At 32.3% G+C, this 21,801-nt stretch overlaps 2 protein-coding genes across 3 annotated transcripts; one reads left to right on the forward strand and one right to left on the reverse strand.

Moving 5' to 3' along the window:
- The first annotated feature begins 350 nt into the window (after positions 1-350).
- Positions 351-2,437, forward strand: LOC107930242 (protein ASPARTIC PROTEASE IN GUARD CELL 1). Its single transcript, XM_016861832.2, has one exon. The coding sequence runs from the start codon at positions 655-657 to the stop codon at positions 2,137-2,139; it is 1,485 nt and encodes a 494-aa protein (XP_016717321.2). The 5' UTR covers positions 351-654; the 3' UTR covers positions 2,140-2,437.
- Positions 2,438-11,372: 8,935 nt separating this feature from the next.
- On the reverse strand, positions 11,373-14,957 carry LOC107930176 (peptidyl-tRNA hydrolase, mitochondrial). 2 transcript variants are annotated; one of them, XM_016861759.2, is made up of 9 exons: positions 14,507-14,957; positions 14,333-14,417; positions 13,280-13,347; positions 13,119-13,169; positions 12,974-13,047; positions 12,823-12,881; positions 12,659-12,735; positions 12,416-12,563; positions 11,373-11,818 (listed from the first exon to the last, which is right to left on the reverse strand). In XM_016861759.2, the coding sequence occupies exons 1-8, from the start codon at positions 14,906-14,908 to the stop codon at positions 12,444-12,446; spliced, it is 936 nt and encodes a 311-aa protein (XP_016717248.2). In that variant the 5' UTR covers positions 14,909-14,957; the 3' UTR covers positions 11,373-11,818; positions 12,416-12,443. The 2 variants fall into 2 exon arrangements, with proteins under 2 accessions (XP_016717248.2, XP_016717247.2); XM_016861758.2 differs by having other exon boundaries at positions 12,402-12,563.
- Positions 14,958-21,801: the final 6,844 nt, after the last annotated feature.

The raw sequence follows: 21,801 nt of genomic DNA on the forward strand, positions 1-21,801 counted from the left end.
TTAATCCCAAATCTTGACTTAAACACACAAAAAATTAACAACTCTTAACATTTTCAATATAAACATGAATTAGTCCAAAGTAGAATTTATAATTATTATACTCAAAAGTTGAAAGTTAAATCAACTTATTTACTAAGCATTTTTTAACCCTAACAAATATCAAAACAATGTTGAAGGAGAAAGAGGTGAGTTCATAAAATAGGATTGAGACAGTCTTTAATCCCTTTACCCAAGGGCTCATCATTTGTAAATTATTTAAAACATTTTTGTATTAATATGTAAAATAGTATATTATTGAGATTAAGCGTCTTTCGATTAAAAATTTCATTTTAATACGTGTGCATCGTCTATCCATTAATTTATTACAATGAATGCATTGGAAAACATAAAAGAGAGAGAATAAAATCCAAAGTCAGCCTTAAGGGTTAAGCTACCTGACCACGTGCCTTTGTATATTTTTGTTTTTTGTTTTAACGACGAAATAAAAGGAAAAGGTAAAGGAAAAGGAAATGGAAATGGAGAGTTGGGTTCAAAGCTTCGCCCTGAGCTTATTGCTTTAATGGTCTGCCAGCCAACAAGCCTGACGTGACCTGCCTCCCAACCCAAATAAATAAAACCCATTGCTCCCTCATCTCTCACTCCACAACCCCAAACATGGCTGCTGCTTCTTCCAACCATTTCCTTCTCTCCTTTTCCCTCTTCCTTTCCTTTCTGTTTACTTCCACCCTCGCTCGTCTCTCTCCCCAAACAACCACGACTACACTCGATGTCTCTTCCTCTCTTTCACAAGCTCAACATATACTTTCCTTCGACCCACAATCTTTGAAAGCTTTCGCTCAGACCCAAACCCAACCCCTTTTCTTCAACTCTTCTACTTCTGCTGCTGTTTTCTCTGTTCCACTTCACTCTAGGGGCTCCGTACACAAAACCCACCACACCGACTACAAAGCCCTTGTCGCATCCCGACTAGACCGTGACTCCGCCCGTGTCGACTCTCTCTCTACCAAGCTTCTACTCGCTCTCAATGGAGTCAAGAAATCCCAGCTCCGCCCACTCCCTACCCAGATCCAAGCTGAGGCACTTTCTACCCCCATTATTTCCGGAACAAGCCAAGGGAGTGGAGAGTACTTTTCCCGGGTCGGAGTCGGTAACCCGGCTAAACAATACTACATGGTTCTTGATACTGGAAGTGATATCAACTGGATTCAGTGTGAGCCCTGTAACGAATGTTACCAACAATCCGACCCCATATTTAACCCATCCGGGTCCTCCACTTACAGCCCGGTTACTTGCGAATCAAAACAGTGCTCTTCTCTTGAAGTTTCCGCTTGCCGTAGCGGGAAATGCCTATACCAAGTCTCGTACGGTGATGGATCTTACACGGTGGGTGATTTCGTTACCGAGACAGTGTCGTTTGGAAACTCCGGTAACATGAATGGAGTGGCTTTGGGTTGTGGCCATGATAATGAAGGCTTGTTTGTTGGAGCGGCGGGGTTGCTTGGACTCGGGGGTGGACCCTTGTCTTTAACATCCCAGATTAAAGCGACATCGTTCTCTTACTGCTTAGTGGATCGTGATTCGACCGGCTCGTCGACTTTGGACTTCAACTCGGGTTTACCGGCCGACTCGGTGATCGCTCCATTAATGAAGAGCCGAAAGGTGAATACGTTTTATTACATCGGTCTCACCGGGTTCAGCGTAGGTGGGCAAGCGGTCAACATTTCCCCGGGGCTTTTTGAAATCAACGAGGCAGGAGAAGGAGGAGTGATCATAGACTGCGGGACTGCCATCACTCGGCTGCAAACTCAGGCATATAACGCGCTGCGAGACGCGTTTGTGAAACAGACACAGGGGTTGCCGAGCGCGAGTGGGGTGGCGTTGTTCGACACGTGTTACGACTTGTCGTCGAAGAGCAGCGTGAAGGTGCCAACGGTGGCGTTCCATTTCGGGGAAGGGAAATCACTTGATTTACCGGCTAAAAATTATTTAATCCCCGTGGACTCATCGGGAACGTTTTGCTTCGCTTTTGCTCCTACGTCGTCGTCTATGTCTATTATTGGGAACGTGCAACAACAAGGGACACGTGTTAGCTTCGACCTTGCTAATAATAGGGTTGGCTTCTCTTCTCGTAAATGTTAACGACACTAATTAATTTAATAATCACCCTTTTTCTTATCTCTGGTAACAAAAAGGAAAAGATGAGGGGCTTTTTTACTTATTGCTACTGTAATATTAGTACTGCTTTTTTCTAGGTTTGGTAATTAAATGAGGGGCTTCTGTTTGAAAAAGATGGGTCCCACTGGAATAAATTATAAAAAAAGAAGAAGAAGAAAGTATTAGGGTTCTGTTAGAAATTAAATCTGATAGTGTGTTTTTACAGTTCAGTGGCATTGTATTTGTATAGTAAATCATGATATTAAGTTGGTTACCATGTTAATCAAATTCCTATACTAAGTAAATACAAAGTAGGTGTTACATATGGTCCCAGTTGCAGTGGAGTGAAGGCAAGTGTGGGACCCGTTCCGTGATTGTCGGCAGGCGTCTTTTTCATTAATAGATTGTCGTTTCATTCATTTAGATGACGCGTACAAGATTCTACACTAGCTTTGCTCCCGCTCTCACCTTCGTCAACCATATCCATTTCCCGCCCGTCCAAATTTTCAAATCAATTTCCCAATTATTTTCATTTAAACTACTAAATTATTGTTGTTATTAAATTCAGAACTACACTCACAATTCAAATAAAATATTATGTAAAAAATATCATTATAAAAATGAATAAGATTGGGGTTGAAATTGTTAAAAGATCATGGTGAATGAAAAATAGGTAATAAATTTATAAAAAAAAAAATTACATAAGGTGTTAGTTTAAATATGTAATATATTTCAGTCTACATTATAATTTAAGAGAATGGTATCTACTTTTACTTATTATTTCTATAAAAAAAATGTTATTTTTGGGGTGCGTGCTTCGATTTCAAAATAATTATACAACTTTATATTTTTACCCAACAAATTTGGTTGTGAAATGGAGATGGAAGACTATGTAAATTTAGGGTCTTTGGTCAATGGGATAGGTGCGGCCGCTGCTTGTCACGTGAAAAAAAAGCCAATTGGCAATAATGTCCAACTCAAGACCAAGCCAACCTCCATTATTACTTCTTCCCTCCTTTCAATTTTCACCTACTCAAATTTAGTATTTTGAATCGTTGGTTAAAGTGTGCTCTCATTTCCTTTTCCTAATCAGGGTATTTACCATCTCTACATATAATTTATTTTTTATTTTTTTATTGTGAATATTTTTTAAAAAGATAAATAAATATTTATGAAATATGTTTTGTTTTTCCAACCATATGATTAAGGAACAAAGTAAGTAAGCACCACATTACACCTTATAATTTATTATCATCTCTTACTCAAATAATGAGTCGAGTGAAAAGAAATGTTCTGAATTTTGAAACTTTACCTATTGTATTTATTGCTAATTAAAATATCTTAATTATAATATGTAAATTGTAAATAAAATTGATTTTTATAATGAAAAATGCGAATGACAATGTTTTTCTTTTCTTTCCTTTTCGGTGGAATGTTATATTAACGGGGAAAAAAATTGTTTGGCGGTGGGGGAAAGTTAAAAATAAAACAGAAAAGTGGAAGGCTTTTGATTCTAAGTTGGTCAAAATAATATTGTATATTTCTATAAATATTCATAATTTTTTGAACTTCTTTATATTTTTAATAATTTAAAAAAATAATTTTTTTTCAAAATTTATCAATTTCTTAAAACTTTTTATAATATTTATAAATTTCATATTTTTCAAAATTTTAAAAGATTTTTATTTTTTAATAATTACAAAATGGAATAGGAAAAAAGAGTGGATAGTTTATTTTAGGTGGTGTTAAAATTGATTGAAGTATGTTATCAAAATTTATGATTAGTGGGTGATTTTTAAAAATGTGAAATGTTGTTTTTTAAAATTTACTAAAGTAGCTATATCTTTGCTTCTTTTATTTAGGTTATTTTCACATTTAATTTGGTGTTGGATTCATTTTTAATACTAATTCAGTTATATCAAACCTACATTATGTGATATCAGTAGTGAATAAAGTAATCTTTCAAAAGAAAGAGTGAGTGAGTGAGAAGAACAGAACTATGTCTAGGTGGATTTGGCATAAAGATTCATCAATGGTGAACAAGAAATGAAAAAAAGGAAAAAGTGAGATTAAATAAAAACAATATGTTGAGGCAGATTTGGAGTGAAAGATGAATATCTCATTCCCTTGTTTCTCCTTTTACAGCATAACTCTTACTCCCAATTTCCTCTCACAATATGTAATTAAATAATGCAATAAATATAAATTTATTTTCTAACGTCTATTCATCTTTTTTTTTCTTTCTAAAAGGAGTTATTTTAGCTTTAAACTTTTAAATTTTAATTAAATTGTTTGTCTTTTATTGAAAAATTGATTAAACTATTAAAATTTTAATGACATTGACGTGGCATTTTATATATTAATATGGATAAATATTTAAAAAAATTATAATTTTTTTAAACTTTGTTGATTTTTTAAAATATTTTTTTTGAATTTTTATGAACTATACGTTGATTGCTATGTTGATGACCACATCAATGCTATTAAAATTTTAACAGTCTAATTAAATTTTCTGTCCAAAAATAAACAAATTAAAATAAATAAATGTTAAGACTAAATTTATTCTATATTTTATTAGTGCATATTTAAATAATTTATTAACTCTCTTTAGACGTGATATGTACGGATGATAAGGATATGTTGTTACTATGAGTATTCATGCTCTAGTATCATAATAATATTTTAGTTATTATATGGTTTCGAAAGCAAACATGAAACAAATCATTATTAACTCTATTTTCAAGATGCTTTCTCGTCTATTATTAAGATTTATCTTATCCTATGTAAAGCATATAACAGCTCATACACATATCATTTGCTCATTATAGGAAAACTTTCCCTTAACTTACTAATTCATGTTACCTTTTTTAATATCTAATAACACCTTCAAAAATAAAAATTTTGAATCAAAAATCAAATTTGAATAAGAGTGGAGAAGAAAAAGAGTTGTTCTAATAATGATGTCAAAATTAATTATGATTTAAGACCAACACTAAACTTGCTTGAATTTCTTTATAAAAATAATATAATGAATGAAGAAGAAAGCAACGATTCAAGGGGATAATGTTGGTCATGAGTCTTTTAATTATAAATATGTTTAATATTTGGTTTCAAAAGATATTAATGAAAAAAATTCTCAAATATGTGATAAAGGTGAGAAATCTCGTGATAGTAGGAACAATAATAAAAGTAGTTGTCTTGTTTGTCAATGTTGTCTTAGATGATTATGGGTACTAGTGTCACAAGGCTAGATCTTTCAACCCGTGACACTAGCATGTAGCAAAAGTGCTCAGAACCCATTGTCATGAACTTTTTCTAGCATGTTTGAGCTTATGTTTGTACATAAACATGTGCCAAATTGATTAAATAAAATAGAGCCCATGAGGTAAATGATATGATTGGCCTTCGAATTGCTAAGAACATTAAATTGGTTGAAGTTCAATCAAGCGGATGAGATGAAATAAAGTGTTTAGCTAAAGATTGTAAAAATTTTATTCACACAAAATAGGAGGTTGTTTTGGAGGAGAAGGATGCTAAGTTATAACACAAGTTTTTTTTTTACCAAAATGCTAGTAATTATGAGGCCCTAGAGGAGACACCAAAGGTCTTCACCCTCCATCCCATGGATAGATAGAATAGGAGGACAGAGCTCTTGGTTTTCCATGTAGTTAAAAAGTTAAACAATAAATTTTTTGTTATAAATTAAAAAATAATATATGCTTAATTTTAATAGAACTCATGTCCTCTTTATTTAATTAACATTATGCGATTTATTGATAAAGATGACGTTCTCAACACCGTTGAGTAAAAATATATTCAAGCAACCACCTGATGAAATCGTTCAAATACTACATGAAGATCTTCTTCATGTAGTGTAATCTTCTATAAATTAGTACATTAGTTTAATCTCTCTTTTATACCAAATAAAATATTATATGATCCATTGTAAAGTTTTTTTTCCTTAAAAATTTGACTATTATCTCATTTATTTACTTTTTAGTTTTAAATAACAATTAATGGCGTGATTATTCACTGTCAAATATATTAAATAATTAGGTTATTATTAATACATAAAAATAGGTTTTATAATAAAATCCTAAAATAGGATTTCCATTGCACATGGGAAAAGGATATATTGTTGTAGAAGAGGAGGTAAGCAATGCGTAAAGGGAACATCCCATGAGGGAGACAATGCCTGTCCTCACGTCAATCAAGGCCTACATTGATGTTGGAATGTTTGGTTTTTTGCTATTATCATTTTTATGTTCACTCAAAAAATATTTTATCTTTATTAAATTTTGTGTAAAAGCCAAAAGGTTGGTTTGGAATAGGTGTGTGTTTAGGCTAGAGTTAGCTTAAACAATTTTAATCCTTTTTGCTCTAATTCAACTTAAAATGGGTTTACTAACTTATTTTTTAATATATTATTTGGAACATAAAATAATAATATTATCTTTTTAGTGTTTAATTTAAGTTTTAAATTTATTTGATGAAAGTAAATTTTTAACTAATGATATTAGTAATTAAGTTTCATTAAATTAACCTTAAAACTTAAAAGAAAATCATAATCCTTGATTGTATTTGTTAAACTTAGCTATGATCATTAGGACAACCAAGTCCTCAAGTTGTATGAATAGACTCTCCAAGAGCATCATTCGTAAAAGCCTCTCGACCTATAACTTGTTTGACCAACGAACTCGCTCATTAATCGCCACATTAAGTATCAACTATTACATCTCATTTGAGATGACCTAAGGCACATTAAAATGTCAGTCTACCTAAGCTTATGGCACCAAGCCACTTGCCCCTGACTTGTTAATAGCAACACAACACGTGACACCTCAAGATAAGGGATCACAAGTATATAAAACTTAATGCCTGAGGATAGACCAAGCGACTTACACCTCTTCTCCTCCCATCCTACACCAAGCCACATATTCTCACATTCCCTCTTTACTTCCTACTATTTTAACTACTCTATATGGCGGCTCCCTAATCTATCCTAAATAGGGTGAATTACACTCATCTTAATCATCTACCTATTCTTGTATCAACAATATTTAACAAATTAAAATTTAAAAACTTCATAATTAATACTAAATTTATTTTATTAACAAAACTATGAAATTCAAACCTAATAATATTAGTAATTAACTCTCATCAAATTCATTACAAAAACTGAACTAAACACTAAAAACTTAACATTGTTAACTTTAAATATTAAAATTTATAAATTTTGCAAAATATAAGACATATACCACATTTAAAAAATGTCAAACTTTGTTACCAAAAATAAATATAAAAAGTATATTATTTATATTAATACTAATATTTATAAATTTTATAATTAAATTTAAATAAATAAAATAATCCTATTTTTAAATCAGACAAAAAAAATTAAAAGAAGTAGTTGAAAATTTGATGAATACGAGGCACACATATTTAATTGTAATAAACCGACATACGAAGAAAGGGGTAAAATGTCACCGAAACCAGATATTTAGGAAGCTGCTTTTCAGTTTTATCTGCTTTAATGTATATGGCTATGGGGCGATGAAAAGCAGGAGTCTTTCGTGGGATCTTCGGTCAACTTGTTTGAATATTTTTATTGATTTAATATAACCATTTTAATTTTAAAAATGTTAAAACTTAATTACCGGTACAATGATAAGTGCGATTATAATTAGGATTATCATTGAAAAAAAATATCTAATTATTGTTATCACATTATTTATGGTCTCTATCAATTAAAAATAAATATTTTTTTACATCATCTATGATCTCTTTTTACATATAATGTGGGAAAAAAAATGACGTATTTACTTTTAATTGGTAGGGACCATGAATAATGCGCTAAAGAAAGTTTATAAAATAAATATTTCGTGATTGGACTAGATCAATTTGACCGCTAGTAACTAATTGAGCGATGTGAACCAATAAACAAATCAAAACTCGGGAAAAAAATTAGCGATTCAATCTAGGGGTGTTCAATTGATTAACTGACCCAAACTATCATTAACCGAATTAACTGACGCTTTTAAACTTTAACCGTTAACTGAACCGAAATATTTTCAAAAAAAATTAACCGAATTGAACTTTTTCGGTTAATTTGGTCGATTAACCGAATTAACTGAAATTTATTATATTTTTTTTGTTAAAACAAGTATAAAACATATAAAAAATTAACTGAATTAATCAAATTAACCGAATTTAATATATGTAAAATGCATATAAAAAATATAAATTTTCGGTTAATTAACCGTTAACCAAACTTCTAAAAAATTATTAACCGACCCTAACCGAATTGATTCGGTTAACCGACTGATTAACTAAATTCGATTGGTTAACCGAATTAATTCGATTTTACCCAAAATTTGCACACCCTTAATTCAATCAATTATTATTATTTAATTATTGGTCAGCTCACAATTAATCAATTGAGCCAAGAATGGGTGTTCTAATTGTTTCAGCCATTAGTCCAATTAGGTTTAATGGTTTAAAAGTACTTCGAATTTTTTCGAAAATATTAATTATGCCCCTTGCGATTTTTTCACCCGATTCAACCTTGAACTAATAAAACTGGCCAAATAGGCCCTTCGGCTAATGTTGACCGTTTGCATTGTTGACGTGGCCGTTAATGGCACTAAGTTGGTGCTCGATGTTAGTGATAACTGCTGACAACCATATGTCCAATAGAATTAAAACATTGATACACATATCAATTTTTAAAGAAAAATAATTTATCTTTATATAATTTAGAAAAAATCGTCTTGAATGAATGAATCTAGACACAAGGTTGTCTAAATTTACATTGAATCCAGACAACCATATATCCTGATTCATTATGGACTTAATTTTTCAATGGGTTTTAGTAATTTATATATTTTTTGAACTTTATTTAATATTGTTATCAATTTTAATAATGTTTTACAAATTTGTAATTTTTTAAAAGAAATTAAGTTATATCCAGGTTCATTCTAGTAAAAATAAATAAATATTTTTTTTAAAATTTTTTTATTTTTTGTTAACGAGCTTCATGTTAACGTCGTTAATTGTCATATCAATGTTGAAACAGTCAATGTTAGTCAAAGGGCCCATTTATCCAATTTTATTTATTCAAAGGATCAATTAGATGTAAAAAAATGGCAAGAATTTAATTGATTTTTTTTTTTTAAATTTGAAGACTTTTATTGTTACATTACAAAGAATACAAATTTAAATAAATATTATTAAAAAATTAATAATCCAAATATATCGTAATGTAGATAAAAACTAAACAAAACCCTTACATAAGAAAAACAAAATCAAAGTAGATGTTAAATTTGCCAAAATTTCAAACTTACAATTAAGCCAACATTGACAAGAAAAATGGTTTTCTTTTTCCCAAGTGAACACCCAAAATACAAAAATATAGGTATAGAACTAAAATAGCAAAATAATTTATTTTGTTAACAACATTTGTTTTGAGTTTCTTTCTGATGTTTTAAGTGGCTTAAATACTTTAGCCCATATTTGAGTTAAAAAATTCTGATGTCAGCAATTTCCGATAAAAATTACAAAATATGATAAATCATATATTTTTATTTAAATGTAATATAATTATATAAATTTATGTTTTATTTATTTATTTATTTATCTCGTCATATTCATTTGAAAAATATAAATGGTAAATCATCTCAAGTTGTGTATTCATGCATATAGTTTTGGTGTAATGAGATGCTTGTGAATTTAATTCAAACCTCCCAATATATACTTTGGATTCTTTCAAACAAATCCTTTTTATTTTTATTTTTATTACACATCACTCTCAATCAAACCAATCTCATTTCTTCCATCCTTCTTCTTCTTCTTATTATTAGTTCAACCATTTTTTGTGGCCACATATTTTGTTTTAAATAAATTTTTCTTAGTTTAATGTAAAATTAGAATTTTATATTTTATATAAAGTTTCAAAAATTTAATTGAATCTCATCTTTAATTTAATGGGACTTCAAAGTTTTTAAAGTAACTTAAATTTTAGTGCTTACTACAATACAAATACTCAATTGAACAAATGTCAATTTTTATTGATTATAATTGGAAATTTTGATTGGGAAGAGAAGTTGGTGTCTAAAATTCATTTCAACCCAACTTGTAGTCCTAATCCATAATAAATACTATTAAAGGTATTGCCGAATCTAAATTATGTGTTGGATTCCATCAAATAAATTTTATATTCATATTACCATTTTCTTTTTATATATTTTAATTTCGATCTAAGAAGCAATTTTGAATTCCAGCTGACAAAACAAACTCCCAACTCCAGAATTTGCACCACTATGTATGGCAAAATTGTGAAGATGGGGGTGGACATGCAGTTTCCAAACATCACACTCATATTCATATTTATCATCCTTAACCATATTTTTGGTGCCTTTCAATGCTTCATTAAATGTGTGCCAAAGTTTTGAACAAACTGAAAAACACCATCTTCATATCTCCTTCAACAACATTCATAAATGCACACCACCACATCCTTCATTTATTGTTCCAGTTAAACACCAGAAATATAATTAACCACCACACTATAAAACAACAACAACTTAAATTCACTTTTAAGTGTCCAGATTTATACAACAAACGTATTAAATTTTATGAAAACACAATTATTTTATAATCACACCTCTAATTTTTAATTTATAATGACATCTAATGGGCAATGTCTTTTCACGTTAACTGTCATATCATTGCTTAACGATCTATAGAAAATTTCAATGAAAACTTATATTTTAACATTTAAACTTATTTTGAACACACAAAAATGTACAAAATCTGTTTACTTGCGCTCACTTTCTGTTTTCTCTTCACTACTTGAGCCAAATAAAAATGAAAATTTGAAGTGTGAATTGCATGGATTGGGTACCCCATTCCTTATGAAATTTGTCTACTTAAACAACTTGCGTTATTATCAATGTCACTACTCTTTCTCTTCAGCCCACAACCCCATCAATTATAAATGTACAAATCTATGCCAATGCATATACCATGTGTCTCAATTTTATGTTTTATAGCACTCTAATACATGTACAAATTGAAAGTAATACCGTCTCTCGTGCTTCACCACAATATATAATTTATTTTAAAATGATTAAAAGGAAAATTGTCTGTAAAAGAAAAATTAATCCTTAACATCGGTATGACAAAAAGAATTGCAGTAATGTTATACGTTAGCACATAGCTTCTCGATAATTTGTGTTCTCATTCATAATATACAAGTAATCTCATTCCATGAAACCAATAAAAACAAAGACTTATTGTCACAGAAAAATGAATGGGAATGGATGACCATTCTAAAGAGTTGCATTCAACCTCCTTTATCCCTTAGGCAGATCACCTAACAATCCAATAATTTGTTTTCTAATGCTACAGTCTCAATTCAACACACCCAATTTTGCAAATTGATATGCAGGAGCTTGGTAATGGCAGATGTTTAATTTATAAAGCTTTGGATGCCAACAACATAGTCCTAAAACAAAATGCAAATTTGACTGCTTCAATGGGTCGTGGCTATTTTTCTGCTCGCCTATTTACCAAGTAAATTTTCTGGTTTTGCATCTCCTTCCTCACTTCTCAGATTGTCATCCTTTGAATCTCTATAGTTCGACTTCTTTACTAAACGATTCTCCTGGATACCCACCATCGTTACATACAACCCAAAATATAAGTCAGCTTTAAAAAGAAGCTTAAATAAAAAATAAACAAAAAGTTCATGAGACCACAAAGCATAAACTAAAAAAAAAACTCAGTAGAATTTTCTGTCATAATAGAAATGTGTAGCTCAAGCAGAATTCCTCCAACAAAGAAACTAATAAAAAATAAAACATTTCAGGGAATTCCATACATGAAGTAGATGGCAAAGAATAAAACATGTGTCACCTCAAAAAAGGAAAATTAGTTGCATGGCAGCCATGTTTATTGCTCTCTATTCCTATTCCGGAACATTGAAATTATTACCAATTCTACAAATATGAAAAATTATTTGATACGTGGTCAGGCAAAAAATAAAATAAATAGTAAGTATTAAAAATATAGGACACATGACAGAAGTTGAGCCCTACTTGTAGAATTAAAATTTTCTTTTATGTTAAAAGGAAATGAAGCTCAGGAAAAGATCTACCCACTTACTTGAATGCTTCCATCCTCGAAAATTTTAACCTAAGTTTCTAGCTAAAAATTCATTGTAATTACATTCTAGTTCCGTAAATTACCTCAATGCACTTGCCTTAAACGAAAGATATAACCACCAAGGGCTATAATTTAACCAAGTTGTTCCATTGCTTTGGTGCTGTTGACAAATGTAGCACTTTTATCGAAACCTCAAGTAAAAGAATCCGGACAGCCTCTATTCCACGTTCAAATGTAAACTCAAGCTGAATGATAAAAACAAAGACATAACCATGAAACAGTTTGCCAACTTCTTTCTTTTTTACTTCTATATATTGTTGTTTAATATATTTTTGCATACCTCTTCATGTTCTTGCTTATTGAAAGGGCGAAGAACAAAATTAACAGCATCCATCTTCCCAGGAGGCCGCCCAATGCCTAGAGAAGTTCAACAAATTTAACAAACCAGCATATAAGGCTATTACCAGAACTTCAGGTATTAATTTAGTGCTCTTAGCGGCATACCAATTCTTAGACGAGGAAAATCACGGCTCCCTTTTAAACGGTCAATGATACTTCTCATGCTAGAATAAAAGAAAAGACCAACATATCATACTGCCAATTATTACACTTAACATATTCACTTTAATAGGATAAGAAAGCAGAGAATAAATACCCATTATGTCCTCCATGTCCGCCTTTTGGAAGTAGTCTCAATTTGGCAAAAGGTAAATCTAAATCATCGTAAACCTGTGGAGAACAGTAAGTGTAGAAAGAGAGGGAAAGAATAGCATTAAGTCACATCAAAGAAAGAAACTTACCACGAGTACTTGCTTCAATGGAATCTTGTAATACGAGACAATGGAACCAACCTTCAAAATATATTGAAAAAACATGAAATGACAATTAGAATTATAGTAATTTCGTTCAGATGAGAGGCTTTGACCCTCAAGGACAATTTGTAGGTCCAACGGCCACTTACAGATTCACCACTTGAGTTCATGAAAGTTTGTGGTTTGGCAAGCATGACTGGAACATTTCCAATAAACCCTGGAAAACAGTAACTATCTCCAATCAAATATTGTATAGTAGGGCATTTTCAGTTACCTATTATAGCTTGCAACATGAATTTCATGAACTGGATAGATTTATTTTTTAACTTTCTTTTACATCTATTAGACACAACCTCATTGTACATGTATATACACACATAGAATCTTTATACAGAATTAATCATTAACCATGTGTAATTCTATTTCTAGACTTTGCCAAGCATGCTATCTTCAGCTTCACATATATCTCTGTCTTAGGCTTTCAGAAGAGACATCGATATTGATGCCTAAACTTATGCTGAAGAAGCTAAGATAAAGGTTCTGGCATAATTTATATCATGCACCTTTCAAAAAGGAAAAAAGAAGCTAAGAATTTACTGAAAAATTGTAGTTTCTGTTGTCTGCCATCATCTAAATCAAAAGTAAATTGAGGAATGGCATCATGATTTAATAAGTTTCCATTATCTACATTCTACGCGCCCTGTTCTCTCTTTTCTATTCCATTATTTTGTCTTAATATCTTAATCGCAAATTCATATTCAATAGAGAAAGCAAATTAAAGCAGAAAATTAGTAAAGTGAAAATTCTCCAATATAAGAACCATGCTACTACACTACTGGATTAAGCATTTCATTATTACATCTAAGTAGTGATTACAATGTACCGAGAAGAAAGTACCGATTATCAAATATACCCTTTAAACCTGCTATATTCTGATTTTCAAAGTCAGTGGCGCGGAACTAGAATCAAATCAATGTAAAAATTAAAAATTCCAAAACCAAATTCGAGGGATCCTATAATGCCCATTGCTAATTCCATGAAGCACCAAGAAATGCGTACGTAGCAAAGAGCCATTGCTATAATATTCAATAGTTCAAGGCATACTAAAGACCGTAAATTTAACATCAGAGAAAGTAATTCAAGGATTGAAGAAACCCAAAGTTTTCTTTTAGGGTCAGAAAAGGGAAATAGAGGAAAAGAACCTCTTCCTAACAGGGCTTTGAAGTTAACATTGTTAATAAAAATCCCTTCAGACTCAGCTATGGCGTCTGCCATCTCAAAGCCCACCTGTTTGAAAGAAAAAAAAAAAGGACTAAAAAATTTAAATGCGAAAAAAAAAAGACTAAAGGAGGATATTTTGAAGAAGATATAGATACGTTGTGGCGAGTGGCGTTGTATTTCTTGCTGGGATTACCGAGGCCGACAATGAGCCAGGGCAGGTGAGGCGGGAGCTTGGGCGGCGCCAGTTGGGATTCATCCGCAGTAATGGCGGGAGAAGAAGTTGTAGTATGGATAGAAAAATTAGGGAAATGGGTGAAGGTAGTTTTGGGAAAATTGAATGAAAGAGGAGATATAATTAAGGGGGAATTGAAATTTAGGAAGCGAATGGTAGAGAGTGGTGATGAACTTAATTTCATGATTTTGTTTGTTTGATTAAAAAAAAAAAACTGGGTTGAAGAGGTGTAAGAAGATGAGGTGGAACTGCGACCTCTCTTCCTTGTTTTTCCCGTCTTTTTATAGTTTTCCGTTTCCCCTTGTGCCTGTTTGAAGGCTAACATAACATATTCAAGGATAGTAAAGGGCCAGGTGAGCAACGGTATTTTGTCTGCCCCATTTCGATTCAATTTTTATTTATTTATACCTATATCATAAATTATAGTTAGGAATTAAAAAAAAAAAGAACTATAAAAAATTAAACTCCAACTACCCATTTACCACAAGCATCAGAAGGAGCGGGTATAAGACTCAACAACAATTTGTTTAAATGTGTCATACCCACATTTATATCCTAGATCTAATTTGTTAAGTGATCGAGGTATTTGTTACCTTCACGTTAAATGTGGCAAATCTCCACAACTTAACCTTCATTTATAGTATTTAAGTAGTATTTAATTAAATGGTCAATTGGGTGGCAATTCTCGTAAGGTTTCTTGAAGAATTGAATCACTAATAAAATATTAAGTTCAACAGTCAAATGTGCTACACCTAAAGTTTTCGTTAGTTACAGACCCACAACACCCCGAAAGTTCAACATGGACATTACCAATCACACCTATATTCAACATAAAACCTCCAATCCAATTCCCATTTTCATTTCGCAAGAGAGCACCTATAGAAGCCATTTGGGATCTTAATTTGACTACTCCATTCATATTCAAAAGCCAACTCCTTGCAGAAGATTTATTCCACCGAACCCAACGTGGCCCTCGAGCGATTTTTGAAGTAGTAAGGCCCATAGCATTATAGTTAGGATGACTTGCCTATTAGTTAGTTTATACTTTGTCACACAATTTCAAAAAGTTTTAAGTTAGTCATTAAACGATTTAAAAGTTATTATTTAAATCAGCGGGTCATTAAGTTGCTAATACATGTCTAATGGTTGCTAACTCACTGTTCATCAAAGCCATTACTTCAATAAATTTGTCATGATCAATTCCTTCACTCACCTTATACTTACCATTCAATTCGTTTCTGGAGTCTACCGACTTGTTCACATTCGTTTTCGCTCCTAGGGCTCGATTTCACTTGCTTTGCATAATAAGATACATGCTTCTCATGTCAATTCATATATGAACATATTCAAAATCTCAAGCAATCATACCAATTAATTTTAGTATAAGTTGTCAAGCTTATTACTAATGACCCCTATTAACATCTCTCGGACTCGAATTGATATATAGATCATCCAGCTAACACACTAAATTGACACTGAAGTGCATTAGCAAAAAAATCAAAGTAAAGGAAACTGGCAATGGAATTTGAATGAGCTAACTATAACACGAATAACTCTTCCTCAGTTTGCTCCATTCAAGAATAACTATAACACGAGCAATGGAATTTGAATGAGCTAACTAGCAAGTGCACTCAGGAAAAATTGAGGAGGAGGCAAGATGGACAACTTTTAGCTCTTGTTGTAACTCATGGAGCTATGAAAATGAAAGGCAAATTTAATAAATATTAACGGTATCTTATGTAAATATCAACTTTTACATAATCGATTTAGTGAACTGAGTGAGAATGTTAAACGCATATTATATATAAAATTGGCCTACTAATTATGTGGAAAGAATTAGATAGAAAAAAGAAAAGCGTCAAGAATTAAAGCTTTTGATTAAGGGACTTAAAGTTTCAATCATGGTTACATCCTTCATAAATGGTATGTTTTAAATCTCTAATTTTATTTCTTAAAATGTATTGAATTTTTATTTGGTATATGTTTTATGCGTTAAATAATTATTGCATGAACAACTCTTTAGCATAAATTTGAAAAAAGGAACCAACTTACATGTTTGTCTTATGAGAAGAGGCGATTCTAGGGGGCTGGAATGGGCCCCGGCCCTCCTAAAATGAAAATTTGTCATTTAGGTCCTCTAAAATTTTTAATTAATAAAGATAAAATTACACTTTAAACCCCTTAAAATTATAAAAGTTCGATTTAATCCTTTAAAAATTATAAAGATATAAACTATAAAAAATTAAAATTTCATTCAACCCCCCTAAAAAATTATTTTGGCTTCGCCCCTGTCTATGAATATAGTTTCACTTTCACTATAAAAAAAAGCACACTTCTTTAGATCATTTAAACTCCAAACACTTACTGAACTAAGCGAAACAACCTTATTTTTGCCTTTTTCTTGGCAATATCTATCGAAAATGGCAAAAGATTAGAAAAGATGCTTCTTTTAGGTAGAAGCAAAAACGAAATATAAATCGCATTAAACATGTCGCTAACTACATGTTAAAAGTTGAAAAAACTCAAGCTACATACGAGGAAAAAGATGATTGAAAAAAGTCAAATATCAAGTGTGACTATGGTTATAACATATATCGCCTCAACAACATTGTGAAGATTATGACCTCTTCCTCAACTAAGAGCATTGTTATAAAGACTTCACCACCTTGACTTGTCATATAAACTCAACTTCAACATGGTTCAGTTGCCCTTCTAATCATACAATGATAAAAGAGCCTGTTGATAAACAATACATATGTACTTAAAAAGTTTGTATGAACAGAGGATCATCAATATCAAAATGTGTCGCCAAGCAAACCAGGAAAGTGTTGTTCACTACATGGAACAAGATATGCTTTTCTGGTCGTTTCAAGCTGGACTCAATGGCGTAGCTAGGGGGGCTGCTGGCATGGGCCCTGCTCCCCCTAAAATGTAAAATTATATTTTTGGCTCTTTAAATTTTTTAAAAATTTTAAATTAGTAAAGGTAAAATTACACTTTGGCCCCCCTAAAATTATAAAAATTGATTTAATCATTTACAAATTATAAAGATATAAACTATAGAAAATTAAAATTTCATCCGATCCCCCCTAAAAAATTTTTCTGGCTTCGCCCCTGGCTGGACTAACTCAAAAACTTCCCCCTCCACCATTATGTTACTTTTTCAAAAAATAAAAATAAAAATAAAATATGAATGCTTGATGATTAAGCTGAAAATATTTGGTAAGATGATAATCATGGTATAAAAGTATAAGTGGTACCATAATAGACAAGGTAAAATGAGTATGAGAGACACATGTATGATGACATACAAATGCTATGTTTTTAGTTTAATTGAGAATGTTTAATCATTAAATGAATACCATGTTATATGCTTTTGATTTTGTATAAGTGTGTAAGAGATTAAGGTTGACCAATGCTTGAAAAATAGCTTAGATATTGACCACACAGGCAGAGATATGGTCGTGTATCTCAGCCATATATGGAATACGACTTTAGGACACGGGCGTGCAATGTGGCCGTGTGCCCCTAAATTGATGATGATGTCATAAACAAAAAGCTCCACGGACAAGGGACACGGGCATGTCCCAAGCCACACAGGTGTGTGGAATCCATAAGGCCTAATCACACGGGCTTGTGGGTACTGTTCACAAGTAAAATTAAAAAAAAATTAAGCGAAATTTTTTTATGAGAAATCAGTTGAGCTCCAACTTGATTTTAACCTTCATGTTGGGCTTCGAGGGCCCAAATAAAGGTCATTATATATATATGATCTCAGAAAGTGAATAGTAATGTTTCAATTAATCTGTAAATGTTCTGTATGTAATGGTAACACTCTGTAACCCTGTTTCGGCAACGAATATGGGTTTGGGGTGTTACATCCGGCTCAAAGCATCAGCTACAACATTAGCCTTACCCGGATGGTAATCAATAATCAAATCATAGTCCTTTATCAGTTTAAGCCACCTGCGCTGTCTCAAATTTAAATCTTTCTGTCATCAAATATTTCAAGCTTTTATGATCAGTATAAATGTGACATTTCTCACCGTACAAGTAATGTCGCCATATCTTCAGTGCAAATACAATAGCAGCCAATTCAAAATCATATACTGGGTAATTTCTTTCATGTGGTTTAAGTTGTCTTGAAGTATAGGCCATTACTTTACCTTCTTGCATTAAGACACAACCTAAACCATTTAATGAGGCATCACTATAAATAACAAATTCTTTACCTGGTTCAGGTTGCACTAATACAGGTGCTTTCGTTAGTAGATCTCTCAATCGGTTGAAACTCTACTGATATTCATCAGTCCACTCGAACTTTACATCTTTCTACAATAATCGAGTCATCGGAGAAGCTATCATAGAGAATCCCTGTACAAATCTCCGATAATAACCAGCTAAACTAAAGAAACTTCTAACTTCAGATACATTCTTTGGTGGATTCCAATTGACAATAGCTGAGATTTTACTTGGATCTACCCTGATGCCTTCGGCAGATACAATGTGTCCAAGAAAACCCACTTCTCGGAGCCAAAATTCACATTTACTGAATTTAGCATATAACTGCTTCTCTCGCAGAATTTGCAACACAATTCTCAAATGTTCTGCATGTTTTTCTTCATCCCGAGAATAAACCAAAATATCATCAATGAATACTACTACAAATCTATCTAAGTACGGTCTGAATATCCGGTTCATCAAATCCATGAATACTGCAGGTGCATTAGTTAGCCCAAACGGCATAACCAGAAACTCATAATGTCCGTACCTGGTTCTGAAGGTTGTTTTTGGCACAAATAATAACCTGATCGGAGATCAATCTTTGAAAACACAGTAGCACCTTTCAGCTGATCAAATAAATCATCAATCTAGGGTAATGGGTACTTATTCTTTATGGTTACTTTATTAAGCTGCCGGTAGTCGATATATAGTCTTAAAGACACGTCCTTCTTTTTCACAAACAGAATCGGAGCACCCCAAGGTGAATGACTCGGTCGGACAAAACCCCTGTCAACAAGCTCTTGCAACTGTGTCTTTAACTCCTTTAATTCAGTAGGATCCATTCGGTACGGAGCTATGGAAATCGGAGTAGTTCCCGGAATCAAATCTATGAAAAATTCCACTTCTCTTTCTGGTGGCAACCCTGGTAATTCCTCTGGAAACACATCGAAAAATTCACATACTATTGGCAATGCCTTTGTAACATCCTGATTTTGCGCCTAGTCGGAATAGTGGTTTCGTGATCACAAAATTCGAGATATAAATAATTATTTTATGATTATTTTAAGGTCTATGATATGATTGCATGATTGTATGAAAATTTCGTGATGAAATTCTATGCCTAAAGTGCTTAAATTGAAAGTAGGGACTAAATCGAATAAGTTGCAAAACTTGCATTCTAGAAGTTTTTAGTATGAAATTGTTTTGGAATATTAATGAGGAGGTCTTAAATAGCAATTTGACCAATTTTAAGTTCATGGACAAAAATAGGACATGGAAGGAATTTTTGGAAAGTTTAGCAGTAAGGGTATTTTGGTCATTTAGTTATTAAAATGAATTAAAAACAAAATTAAAAGCCAATTTTTGTCCATCTTCTTCATTAGGCCGAAATTTCAAGGGTTCTCCATAGCTAGGGTTTGTTTCAAGCTTCCAAGCTCCATAGTAAGTGATTCCAAGCCCCGTTTTTAATGATTTTTACGTTTTTGGAGTCCTGGTAGCTCAATTAAGCTTATGCTAGCAATAATTCAACCTAGGGTTCATATTTGGAAAAATACCCATAGGTGAAATTTGTGTATTTTGGTGTTTTATGATAGAATATGAGGTTTTAAATTATGTTAGACAACTTGTGCTACTCGGTTTTAAGTGAAAACGAGCAAAAGGGCTTAATCGGTAAAAATACCTAATAGTCATAAGTACATGTTAGAGTGAGAATTTGATGTTGCCATAGAAGGGAAAAATGATCAGCATGTTATAAAACATAAGAATAAGGAATAAAGTTTAATTCCCGAGCCTAGGGGCAAAAGTGTAAATATGCAAAAGTTTAGGGGCAAAATTGTAATTTTTCCAAAATATGATTTTGGGTCAATTTGAATAATGTGAGTCCTAATTAGACTATATTTTAAATGATAGAGTAAGGAAAACTGAAATTCGGGCTAAAATGGGGAAAATACTAAGTTGTGGACGAAATGGTAAAAGTAGCCATTTTCGCATACGAGGTAAGTTCATGTGTAAATGTAGTAACATAATTGTTGTTTTAAGGAATTTAATGTTGTTTATATGATATGATGCTTATTATTATCATGAAACGTTATGTTCTGTGGTTATTGTTGAATAATATGTAATTATGTGAATTACTTGATGAGTATGAACTATTACCGAGTATCGGTTCCGATATTCCGTGGAAGACGGCAAAGATGTGAGATCGAGGAAAAAAGCCCGTTTGAACCTTAGGAATAGATTAGGATACAAGTGACATGTCACTAGGATGGTTGAGCATCCGAACTCGTTGAATTGAGTCCGAGTTCACTTATGGATGCGAATGTCCGAACTCGTTGAGTTGAGTCCGAGTTCGAGAGATGTAACTAGGCATCCGAGCTCGTTGAGTTGAGTCCGAGTTCACTTATGGATGCGAACGCCCGAGCTCGTTGAGTTGAGTCCGAGTTCACTTATGGGCGGGTTACATGGTAGCTTGGCTACATATGTGGCACTTATGTGCAAACTTTCCATGTATCCGAATTATATTCCGATGTGTTCAACGGGTAAAGTTCTACTGAAATGGAGGAATACTCAAGATGAAAGGGACGTATTGGTAAGTGTTGTGAAATGGATACTTTGAACAGGTATGTACTTAACCCTCGGGTTGAAAAATCGATATAACAACAATATCGTAAGATGATAAATGAAAATGTGATATGAATGTCTTGGTGATGATTATGCAAATGATGTTTTATGTTTGCTTATATGGTTATGTTACTTGCTATTTGCATGTGAACTTATTAAGCATTTATGCTTACTCCCTCCTTTTCATTCCTTGTAGTTTTGACAAGCCAGCTCGGAAATCGGGAACGGTCGAAGGCTCGCTCACACTATCCGTATACCATCTTGGCATAATGGCTTGTATATTTTGAGTATGGCATGTATAGCATTATAATCATTTTGTATATATGGTCTTATGATATGGTTATTGAGTGGTATGGAAATGCTTGGTAATGATTA

This window comes from Gossypium hirsutum, chromosome A09, assembly GCF_007990345.1.
Source record: "Gossypium hirsutum isolate 1008001.06 chromosome A09, Gossypium_hirsutum_v2.1, whole genome shotgun sequence".
Lineage (NCBI taxonomy): Eukaryota > Viridiplantae > Streptophyta > Magnoliopsida > Malvales > Malvaceae > Gossypium > Gossypium hirsutum.